Here is a 12,526-nt window from a genome sequence, read left to right on the forward strand (position 1 = left end):
AAATGGAATTTCTAATAATTGTACATAAGATAATTTCACAATTATTTTGAATTGCAATACCTGACTGTCTACAAAATCATTGGTATATTTTTCAAAAAAATAGTTCAAGTGTAACAAAATAATCTTTTGTTGCAATTACTTGCTCTTCTACTTAAAAGCTACATAGGTTTATTAATTTTTGTTTATGTGAGGGTTATCTGAATACAAAATGAAGGTCATTTGTATTATTATCTTAATTAATAATATACATATTTGTTATTTTTCAAAACAAAAACAAATGATGGACGTTGAGTAATTCGTTCTTATACGAGCATATGATTTCTGTTCTGTTTCATATAATGCAAGTCATTTTGAAGAGTAAAAAAAATCTTATTTTGTATATGTTTATTTTATTTATTTTTATAAATAATTTTTAATCTCTCATGTTTCTTACTTGCTGAATGTTGACAATATTTATTACATTTTAACTTAAGTCTTTACCAATACAAAAAACAAATCATTATCATTATGAACTAATTTTCGAACGTAAAATTGAATATAAATTAAATATGTAATTATTTATATCGAGCTCTATAAGTACTAGGTTCTATATATGTACAGAGGTAACTATTAACACTTTTATTTACACAAGATTAGCATCCTTAGCCATGCTATAGAATGATGAGTTTTTGTTTTCCAATAGAGCTGTCGGTGAATCAAATTCAACAATTTGACCCTTGTCCAAAACGATAACCTTATTTGAATCGAGTATGGTATTGAGACGATGGGCAATTGTCAACACAGTGCAGTCCTTAAACTCAGAACGAATTGTTTTCTAAAACAAAAATGAAATATAAGTTTCTCCAAACACGAAAATAAATTATATTCCAAAACTCACTTGAATAAGATCATCAGTTTCCAAATCAACAGCAGCTGTCGCTTCATCCAATACCAAAACTTTTGTTTTCCTCAACAAAGCTCGTGCCAAACAAACCAATTGTCGCTGTCCAACTGAAAGATTCTCACCACCTTCGTTTATTTCATGATTCAAACCAGCGGGCATTCCTTTGACGAATTCCTTCAAATGTGCCAATTCCAAGGCAGTCCATATTTCAGAATCACTATTTCGTTTGTATGGATCTAAATTCATGCGCAATGACCCAGAAAACAAAACAGGATCTTGTGGAATAATTGTCAGTCTCGAACGCAATGTATGCAAACCAAGTTTCGAAATGTCCACACCATCAATAAGAATTCGGCCACCAGCTGCTTCAAGGATTCTATAAGAGAAAACGCCATAAGTTATATAATTTGACGTTCGTCTAACTTTTTTCGTCTTACCTGAATAAGCATAAGGTCAAACTAGATTTTCCAGCTCCAGTGCGTCCAACAATTCCCACCTTTTCACCTCCGGTAATGTCAAAAGTAACACCCTTCAATACCAAATCCAAACCCTCTCGATAACGAACCATGTAGTTTTCGAACATAACACGACCATCATGAGGCCATCCGTTTGGAGTTTTAACGTCTGCAATTTCCCATGGTGCTTCCTGTTTGACATCACCATATTCCTTGATACGTTCCACAGACACGATGTTAGTTTCAATATCGGATGAAACACGAACCAACATATTGAGAGTTGCAGTAATTTGTAGCGAATACGTCACAGACAAACCAACCAAAGCTGCATTGGTTTGACTGCCCAGGACAGCAAACAAAGAAGCCAGCAGAATCACCAAATTACCAATAGTTTCCAAACGAACCGATAACCAACGATTCGCAATGATGCTGGGATATTTGCACAATTGATTTAAGTCCACACGGTTATCGGATTCTTCGATAAATCTGTTGACATTGAATATGAACTTGTTTCAAGGCTTTTTTTAAATTTAAATATGTACAAACCTATCTCCAACTTGATACGCTCTAATTGTAGTGACTCCCGTAACAGTTTCACTGAAATGTGAATAAATTGGCGACCGAGTTACAGACTCTAAACGCATCAATTGTCTCGAAGTTGCAACATAAAATCTTTGGGCGAACCAATATATAAGTCCAATTGGAATAATAGCAGCAATGAAGATAGGGGTCGAAATACAAATGACCGTTAAAGTTGCTATCATCTATTTTATTGAAAGAAAGAAAATTAAGTACTTTTTTCAAAGAAAATAACACAATTTACAGCTAAATTTTGATTAAAAGCTTTAAACAGTCTTATTTTTGATGTTGTCATGTTTCTAACAAACAGTTTTTTAATTCGAAAAAACACTGAAACACTTTTCTTAATAAACATCAACAACTAAACGCGCCTTTTCCGCCATTTATAAATGTCAAATAGCGCTAGCACCTATGAAACTAAAAAGGAAAGTAGCCATTTTGTGAGTTTACCTTTCATAAACCGTTAAAAAGAAATTAAGATGCCTAATCTGTTTGAAATGAAAATATAAAATCCTTCCTATTCTCTTAAATTTTAAGCCATAAACAGTTTTTGACAGCCCAATTTTTATATTGATCTTCATTATATTTACCGAGAAGAATTGTGACATTAACATCCGAAGATTCATTGGAAGTATATTGTCCACGGTGTCGACATCTTTCGAGAATCGATTCAAAATTCTACCCATTGGTGTTGTATCGAAGTAATCCATAGGGAAACGCATTGTATTGCTTATTAAGAATTCATGAAGTGATTTCGAACAATATATGCATCCAAGTGCCAAAGTTAAACAAGCAGTAAAATCAACTGCAACTATAAGCAACAAAAAAAAATATTTTAAAAATTACCACAAATATTAAAGATTGTAATTATTTACCTTGTCCAAATCCAAGACCACCATATACACCCAAATACATATTTCTGACTGAAGTATCAGTACCAGCACGTTTATCGTTTGACCATTCTGTGAGCCATAAGTTTGATCCTATAGAAAGACCTTGGAAACAACAATTCAAGAGAATTGTTGATATCGCCAAACAAACTCCAATACTCTGGATATATTGTTTATAGACAGCCAAAGTAACCTAAAAAGAAGTAAGGAGCATTTTTTCTTTAACATTTCTTATTGAACATTCATCTTGTTACACAAGAATTCAAAAAATTATGACAACATAAATTCGTCCCAATGAGACTTTCAACTTACCCCGCCTGTTTGTGACTTTTCGGATTCGATAAGTTTACCCTCGTCTTTACCAACTGCCAAATCTGACATTTTTGAAGCCACAGACACAACAGATTCTTGACGGCTAAATTGGCGTTTTCGTAAACTTCCTATTCTATCATTCTTAAGTGATCTAATTGATTTACGAATGCTGCTTCTGTCGCTTCCAAATGATTTTATTGAGCTAAATCAATTTATACTTATTTAGTTTTGTTCATAATTTGGAATTTTCTAACACTTACCCTGTTTCAGTAATGCTTTCCGATCTAGCTCGACTAATAGCTCGTACAAATTTGCCTCGTAATTCTTCCGATTGAATTGTATTCTCGAGTTGTTCAGCAATTTCATCCAATTCTTCTATTTCATCAGTGTTTTCAGTAAGATGCTGGATAAGGAAATCAGAGAAAGCTCCTTTTTGATTGAGCAGATCTGAGTATGTTCCATCTTCGCTAATTTCACCGCCTTTCATAACATAAATATTATCCACCTTGGGTAGATAAGTAATTCCGTGTGTAACTAAAACTCGAGTTTTATTCGCAAGCAGACCAGTTGGTCCGATGACTTTTTCGAAAATATGTTTTCCAACATGTGAATCGACAGCACTCAAAGGATCATCCAACAAATACAAATCCGAATCACTGTAAACAGCTCTTGCAAGAGATACTCTCTGCTTCTGTCCACCTGACAAGTTGATTCCCTTCTCACCAATCTCTGTCATATCACCAGCAGCCAACATTTGGAAGTCCGATCGTAATGCACACGCATCAATAACTTTCTGATACCGTTTACGATCGTATGGTTTACCAAAGACAATATTATCTCGAAGAGTGGCATTTTGCATCCAAGCTTGCTGAGGTACATAAGCTATTGATCCAACAGTGTTGACTCTGCCTCTTAATTTGTCCATTTCACCAAGGAAAGCTGAAATAATGGAACTCTTTCCAGATCCTACAGTTCCAACTATGGCGACAAGTGTATTTGTTTCAATTTTCATATTGATGTCCTTTAAAATGACATCATCACCCCAAGAAAAGGAACCGTTTTCAATTAACATCGGAGCTAAATTTTATTAAAAACCATAAACATTTTTGAATTCCAAAAAAAAAAAACTTTTCAAAAAACATACCTTTTTCTGATTTATCATGTCCCACACACTTCGGGTCAAGTTCTTCGCTGTTTAAGAATTTGTTTATACGTGTTATCGAAACTTGAGTCTGTAATAAGAAAGATAATTGATTTGAAAAGTTTACAACAATGATGAGGTCGGTTAGGGGTCCTTCAAAAGCTTCTTAAACTCACCTGAACTAAATTTGATATCAACATAGGCAACATAGCCAAGGGGAATCGCAATAAATTGAATAACGATAATGACACAAATGCAGTTGAAGCATCCAACACGTTCTTTTCATCGATCAAAACATAAGTTGCAAATGTAACTAAAGAAACCTGTGAGCAAAATTTATTAAAGTTCAACATTGTTACCATCTTTCTTTATAGAAAATCATCTTACCAAAAATGGTGCACATGACCAAATGAAAGATGTTCCAGCATTCAAATAGGCTGCAGACTTGAGTTTTTCAATTTCTTTACCACGGATTCCTAAAATCTGTTGTTCAAAACTTGGTTCCCAGGCGTAAAGTTTCAAAACCTTAATTCCTGCCAGAATTTCATTCATCAATTTAACACGTTCATCTTTGTACTTCATCTGTTTCACTTGTAGCTTCTTAGCACGACTAGCGACGACCAAATTGATTGGAATCAAAATGATCATCACAATAAATCCTGACAAAACTGCTATTCCCAGCAATTCCCACAAGAAGTACAAAGCTAGAATGATCTGAAGTGGAGCTGACCAAATCATGCTCACATAGGTTACCAATTCGAGGAAACGTTGTGCGTCAACAGACATCAAATTGACAATTTCACCAACTGTTGATTCTTTTTTAGCGGAATTCGATATGACAAGTGCCTTACGATAGATCGAATTGACCAGAGCCGTTCGTGTGCGTAGACCAACGATATACATTTTTTGGAAGTACTGAGCCGAGAAGAAAGTTTGGATAGCTGCACAAAGGAACAGCAATATGGCATACAAAATGCCCCGCCATTCTGGTTCTGATTCTTTAGTATCATCGGCCTTAGTTTCGACGTATGCAATTATCAAGGCCAGAACTTTTGGAGAAGCAAACGACAAAAGATCTGACACCAATTTGAATACTGACCCAAAAAGAAAAACTCCACCGAATGATTTATAAATCGGTGGCATTATCGAAGCAAGTGTTTCCTTGTTTGCACCATTGGGATTTTCAAACACCACATTTCCAATTGTAGATTGACCTTTAGAATCGCGATCTTCAACACGGTAGTTCTTGCGAACATTGCTGTTCCAATTCTTAGCGAAAATTGGCATAACCTCCTTTGAGCTTTCCTGTGGACGAAGTTCCCAAAGGTCTTTGTGTTCGAGAGGCTTCCGATAACCCAACCAGGCCATTTTGTCAAACCATGAAAATGTCATCCGAGATAAGAAACTTGCTGATACTTCAGGAATTTCTTTCGGTGTCCTATTGTATTTAGTTTCTCTGGGCATATTATCAGCAAAACAGTTCAAGAACAATATTAAAACTGATATTCCAAAGAAGATCATAAAGCTAATGAATTTGTAATCAGCCCATGACATTTGAGCATCTGAGAAAATTTCAGAATGATCATGACGATCGGTATAGTCACGTATTTCAGTTCGAAATTGAGGAATTGCCAACAGAACCAAAAGGAACCAAAACAAGAATAAAGTTCCTGAAGATTGAACACCAAATCGACGATTTAGAAATACGAACATTATTGCAACTGCCTATTGGTAAAAAAAACGAAAGAAATGTATTAGAAATTGCAAAACTTGATAGAAGCTAATACTTACAAATGTGAAGAATTTAATAACTGGTCCCCAAACATCAATTGGATAGATTAAATTATCTTCAGAACCTTTTAAAATTAGAGCTTTGACAAAGTCCCAAACGCATAAGACATGCAAAGCAACATGTAAAACTATTTTCGATATATTCTTGAAATTCCAAGGAATATCTTTATCCAAACTCGCACGCAGGTAATACAATTCTAGAAACATAAAAATCCAAAGAAATCCGCAGGGAATCCATACTAAGACGGTCTGTTCGAAGCAGGGTGTAAAATCTGGGTCGTTAGTGTTCCAGAGGGTCGTCAAATTCTGTTATATAAATGATTACACGTTAGTTTTTTTCGCATTATATTTTTAAAATAGTTAAAATAATTACCCAAAATTCAGAACCACAGAACTTTTCCATAGCACCAACATCGTTTGCCATTTTGGCAGGTTTATTTAACAGGGCTTATAAATAAGAGTAAGTGTTCTCAATTTTCAATTTTCAATCTGTAAAAGGTTAAATAGTGTTGAAATTTAAACAAACAATGTTATCAAAATAATATGAATAGTTTATTAATATTTATTAATGCTCTCAACGCTTAGTCCTTTATTGTCATTTTTAATTCTTATTTACCTAATGTTAATTATAAAGCAATCGAAAAAAAATTAACTTAATACAAAATAAACGACAAAAAAGAAAAACGATTAAAGAAATCTTTTCAAAATTATCACATTGATTAAATTAATTCAAATTTCTAGATTTAAAAAAAGAAATACGCAAATAAAAAATGAAACGAAAACAAAACAATTATTCAAAATTAGAAGATGTTAAACACTGATAATTACATATGTTGACCCGTATCAAAAAGATTGTTGTACAAATCCGACAGTTCACCATTGAATTTTTGAACGAAGTCATTGTATTAAATGCAATTCATTCCCTTATAACTTTTAAGAAGGTAAAGGTTTTTCCCGAGCACAAAATTCACCTTCATAGTTATTTATCTATAAGGACTTAAATGAAATTGCTAATGTTTTATCTAAAACGTTTAAAGTAGCAGAGTTTTGAACACTAGAAGTGCTTATCTGCCTTCATAGAAAATTATTTAATATGTCATAATATTGACATGGTGTATTCCAAAATTCGAAATCGCAAGTCATGGTTTATAATGCATGACATAAAGGTGAATAACTTAATGGAAATACTATGTATAAACCCAATAGCTTCTGGCCACTTGAATTTTTGTCTAACAATTGGAACTAATCAGCAATAAACTATTTGAGGTTGAGATATCAAATATCGTCAACACAAAAAACACCTTTTTATTATTATATTACTAGCACTTGAAACTTTATAGTTTGTATAATTATGGTCAAAAATTTAACTACTATAATTTTGAAGCCCTAGTTCTTATCTGCCGTTATGTCATAAATTTAAGTAAATTTGGGCTCAATGTCCTTTTCTTTTGGGGTGTGGCACTTATTACAGATATAAAAAGAGGCTGGGATGCAGCAACCCACACTGATAACTTCTCATTCCGTCTGTCTATTTGTCTTGCTTAAAAGTTTGTAGGTTTTCGTGTTGGGTTATAAAAAAGTTGTTAGGTGAATTATTCTTACAAATTTTAAAATTACCAATAATAGTATTAGTATTGTTTTTTTGTTAGGTTTATATTTTTTGTAAAAAAAAAACAGTCAATTAGATTTTTCTCAAAATTTTACTGAATGTTGAAAACAATGTTTTTTAAAAGATAAAAGCAGTTTAAAGCCAATATCTTAAAGTTTTGAAAAGATATTTGAGCCGAAAATCAGTTTCACCAACTTTAATTAATTTTTATTTTTTGTAAAAAAAAAACTGTCATTTCGATTTTTCTCAAAAATTTTCAGAATGTTGAAAACAGTAGTTTTTATAAGGTAAAATAAGTTGGAAGCCATAATCTCAAAGTTTTGAAAAGATATTTGAGTCGAAATTCAATTTTTACCAACTTTTAGTAAGTAATGTTTTTTTAGGTTTTTATTTTTTATAAAAAAAACTGTCAATTCGATTTTTCTCAAAATTTTACCAGATGTCAAAAACGTTATTTTTCGTTGTACAAAATTGTTTTGTAATCTTTAAAATTTTTGAGGTGACACATTTTTTTTCAGTTTTTTTAATTTATAAAAAAAAAGGTTAATTGAATTTTTTTTTCAAAATATATATTTGTTTGGTAACACGTTACAATATATAATATCAAATTTAATTCAAGTCTTTAGCGTTTTTGGTTCGAAAGATGTTTGGGTTTTACCAAAATGTTCACCTTTTTTTTAAACTGCTATGGTAAAAAAACACCCACGCAATTTTCTTAAGAGCCCTTTCTGCTTCTTTCTACCTTATTATGTGTATAAAAAATTTATTTAAAGTCGATATCTTTTTTGGTTCTTGAGCTATGAACGACGAAAAAAATGTCGTGAAAGTACGGACGTACGTACACACGCACGCACAGACATCTTTCTAAAAATCTTTTATTTCGACTCTTCAATTTGACAAATGGTGGCCCAGGAAATAACCTTTAAAAAATTAAATGTTCACTCATTACAAAAATTGTACAAGGTCCAAAAGTAACGTTAAATGTTATGTTGAAAAGAATTTTATGATTTTAAATTTTTGACACTTTAACGTGCACTTCGTAAAAGTTCAAATGTTCTCTGTTTACCTCAAAAATGCTCTTGAAATTCTGAAATTTAAGTAAGCTTAGCATTTTTGAAAAAAAAAATTACTTTTAGAGTTGTGTGTTAGTAGAAGATGACATGTGTGTAAGTTTTGGTTTGGATCAAAATGTAGGTTTCAAAAAACTTCAAAATAAGAAACCAGTTATACCTATTATTGAAATCCATTCGAAAACATGTTTGATAAAATACAATGTTTTCTTTTAATAGTCTTTTTCCGAGAAAAAATGCTTAATTTTACAACTTTCCTGCACTAAATTTATTTTCCTGAACAGCTGATTCAAGAAATAAGTCTAACCGTTAAACTGATTTCTGTATCAATTTTACACTATTTCACTGATAGATTTCTGTGATAGACATTTCCAATGATAGGTTTCAATGATAGAAACTAATAAGAGCTATAACTTAAGTTGTAAATTGATAATGTTTTTAAGACATGAAAATATTCTAATCACACTTTTAATACACACGTGATTAAATTTTTGTATACAATTCACTTTAATATTGTTTCCAATATTAAAAAGAAATCAGTACTTGTAAACCAGGAAAAAATGATTTTGTTATTGTTTTGCTCTGCAAATTACATATTTAATTATAAATCAGTCATCAATAAAATCAAAGATTAAACCTCTAATTTTAAATATTTGATTGGTTTTGCTAAGGCAAAAAATTATATCTTTGCAATAAATCTAATCACTCAAGGACGGTTATTTTATTGATAACAAAGGTAATTCTACGTATTCCTATATGTATTTTATTTTTGATAACTGTACATACACAAGTACATATCTCGATCTAGATTATTATATGTGACGTCATCACGAAAAAAAAAATAATATCAATATTATTGACACAATCGTTTAATTGTGACGATAAGTTATAGATACGATGAGTTTGCTGATTTTGTTGTTGCAATGTGTTTATGTATAATGGAAATATTTCATTAAGGACCGTTGTAAATATTTTGGATCTTATCATTCTCTGTATAAGTAATACACAAAAAATGTGTGATATTTTGCTGTCCAAAAATCCAATGGAAATTAGATAAATAAGACGATGTCATGGTTTGATAATATGCAACAGAAACTAATTTCTTCGGCGCTTAAGAATATAGAGATTTGTTGATGACTAACTTTAGTTGTGACTAAAATTGTTTTACACAAGTAACACAAATTTTTATGTTATCGATAGTTTGTATTAAAATAATATAATGTTTTTCGATTACTGTAGGAAATTGGATTTCTGTATAGAACTGTATCTGAGAATTTGTTTTTTGTATACTATAATAGTAACCCCAACTTTGTGTACATTAAAACAAATATTAGAATTATTTCAAATTATTTTTAAAGCTATTGGTTTCCATTAAAAAATGCGAAAAATTTGATTTTCTTTTTTAAATGTAGTTAAGTAAAAAAATGTATAAGCCAAATATTACTTTCGTTGGCAGATCCGATATTTCAATCACAAATTAATAAAGTCTCAAAAAAACATCAGTCCTGAAATAAATCAAAAATCATTCAAAATGATCTTATGTGTTATAAATTTTTGTTTAACTATTTATTATTTAGTTTAAAGTCGACTAAGTTTACGTGTGATGTGGTAACTGATCTTTTAAATTGTCATCGTTGAATGCCCTCAAAGACATTCACCATGCTTAGAAAACGACTTTCATTACTTTTTGATATTTGAAAATGTTGTTTGTGATTTTTCCATAACTCATAACAAATAAATAAGACCGTTAAAAAATCATCAGTCCTTGAATTTAATAAAATAGGACTTTTATCACTTTAAATGTTTTAAGGTGATTTGATTTTTTTTCAACTATATATTATTTGACTTAAAGCCGATTTGGTTTGAGTGTGATGTGATAACTGATTTTCTAATTTTAACTTATCACCTTTGAATACCCTCAAGGACATTCACAATAACTAAAAAAAGACTATTATAACTTTTCGATTTGAAAATATCATTTAAACAGAACGTATTTGATTTAGATTGTATGTATCCACTACATAATTTTACGATTTTGTATTTATTACATTTGAAATAGTATAACTGATATCCATTTTTAATACCGATGACTAATTTTTAAAACATTTCGTTTTGAATTGATCTTATCACTAAATTATTATATGATTCTAGATTTGTATCAATTAAATTTACTCAAAATCACTTTCAATTTTAATGTTTTTGAATATTCTTTGTATTTTTATGTATCACGTAAGGAGCAATTATTGAGTTTCACTGTCCTTTAATCTTTCTTATAATTTTCTTCAAATATCACTTACAATCTAAAATATTTCTCAGATCTTATTTTTTAAGATATAATTTAAGAATTCACGAGGACAAGTAAGAAGTAGAATACCGAAACTAACTACTCCATTTAGCCACCGTTAAAGAACTAAATTCAAAATGAACAATTTCTTCAATAAATATAAAACTTACCTCTCAATTAATAATCTAAAAACTTGGTATCTTTAGTTAATAAATACGAGTACTATATTGTTGTTATTTGTTTAAGTATTTATCTTCATACAGAATTATATATAAATACTTTACTTATTGTGCGAATAAGCTTAATGAGTAATATTTTGTATCATATTTTACAATCAAATTTCTTTGATAAGGATAACTCAAAATCGAAAGAATGACGTTGCAGTATGGATTTTATTATTAAGAAAACCAGAGAGATTTGTGTCTTCATTGAGTGTGAATTATGCAGAATCATGAATGGTTGTGATGATTATTAAAAATAAAATAGTAATTTTAAAAGATAATTATGACTATCATAATTTCGATCCTGCATTTGAGCTTAAATTGTCTGAAAACAATAAGGGACAAGACTCAACAATAAAACTCAAAAGACAAATCTCTGAAAAGATCACATTAAATGCTGAGATAAAACATAGTTCTGTAAGATTGATACGTACTGAAAATGTTCAACTGAAGAACGATTTAGACGAGACTTAATAACCACATAGTAATCGCAATATTTGTATGATCATTTATTGACAAAACTCGAATAATTAGTATTCAAATACCAGTGAAAAAACCATGAATAATCTTTTTGAGATTTGTTAAATATAAGAAGACGTACAATGTTTTTGAAAACTTATAAAGTCCTTAATAAACTACATTATGTAAGTATCAGATAGTAAAATAGAAGTTGTTTACTATTATAGAGTTGAAAGTACCCCATGAAGAATGTTTGTTACACTATTTAATCAAATAACTTCAAAACATTAAACAAAATTTACGAATCTTTTTTTAAATATATTAAATGTTAATTTTATTAAATTTACAAGCATATAATAATGTTAATCATTAATGTTAATGTTTATTAAATTTACAAGCATATAATAATGTTAATCATTAATGTTAATGTTAAAATTATAGGTAGCTTACCTGCTTAAACAAGTTTAAGTTCATTATCTCAGATAGAATAACTTAGATAAATTTCTATATAATTTCTACAATCAATGTATTTCAAAACTAAAAGTCATTTAGTAAGATTTGAGTTTCAGGTATAAGAATTCTCTTTACTTAATTTTGTCTATATTTACTCAAATAGTTAAGTAGAAAGCTTTCATTGCACACCTCTCATATGGTTTAGATAAAGAGATATAGATACATAGAGATAGTCAAAGGTTTTAAAAACCGTGTCTGAAACTATTTTAATGGTAACATCAGGGATGGTTTTGAGCAGAGATCAAGTAAGGCATTATTTAATTTAGGAAATATCTAGATTTTGGATATATTAATACAAAAAAAAAACTCAAAATTTGAA

General features: G+C 30.2%; 1 protein-coding gene across 1 annotated transcript; it reads right to left on the reverse strand.

Moving 5' to 3' along the window:
• Positions 1 to 382: 382 nt before the first annotated feature.
• Positions 383 to 11,127, reverse strand: LOC129952159 (multidrug resistance-associated protein 1-like). Its single transcript, XM_056064617.1, has 14 exons — positions 11,028 to 11,127; positions 6,425 to 6,540; positions 6,052 to 6,357; positions 4,648 to 5,985; positions 4,437 to 4,583; positions 4,264 to 4,351; positions 3,380 to 4,196; positions 3,120 to 3,321; positions 2,793 to 3,000; positions 2,508 to 2,728; positions 1,885 to 2,102; positions 1,321 to 1,824; positions 878 to 1,259; positions 383 to 814 (listed from the first exon to the last, which is right to left on the reverse strand). The coding sequence occupies exons 2-14, from the start codon at positions 6,473 to 6,475 to the stop codon at positions 623 to 625; spliced, it is 4,674 nt and encodes a 1,557-aa protein (XP_055920592.1). The 5' UTR covers positions 6,476 to 6,540; positions 11,028 to 11,127; the 3' UTR covers positions 383 to 622.
• Positions 11,128 to 12,526: the final 1,399 nt, after the last annotated feature.

This window comes from Eupeodes corollae, chromosome 3 (assembly GCF_945859685.1).
Source record: "Eupeodes corollae chromosome 3, idEupCoro1.1, whole genome shotgun sequence".
In the NCBI taxonomy this organism is placed as follows: domain Eukaryota; kingdom Metazoa; phylum Arthropoda; class Insecta; order Diptera; family Syrphidae; genus Eupeodes; species Eupeodes corollae.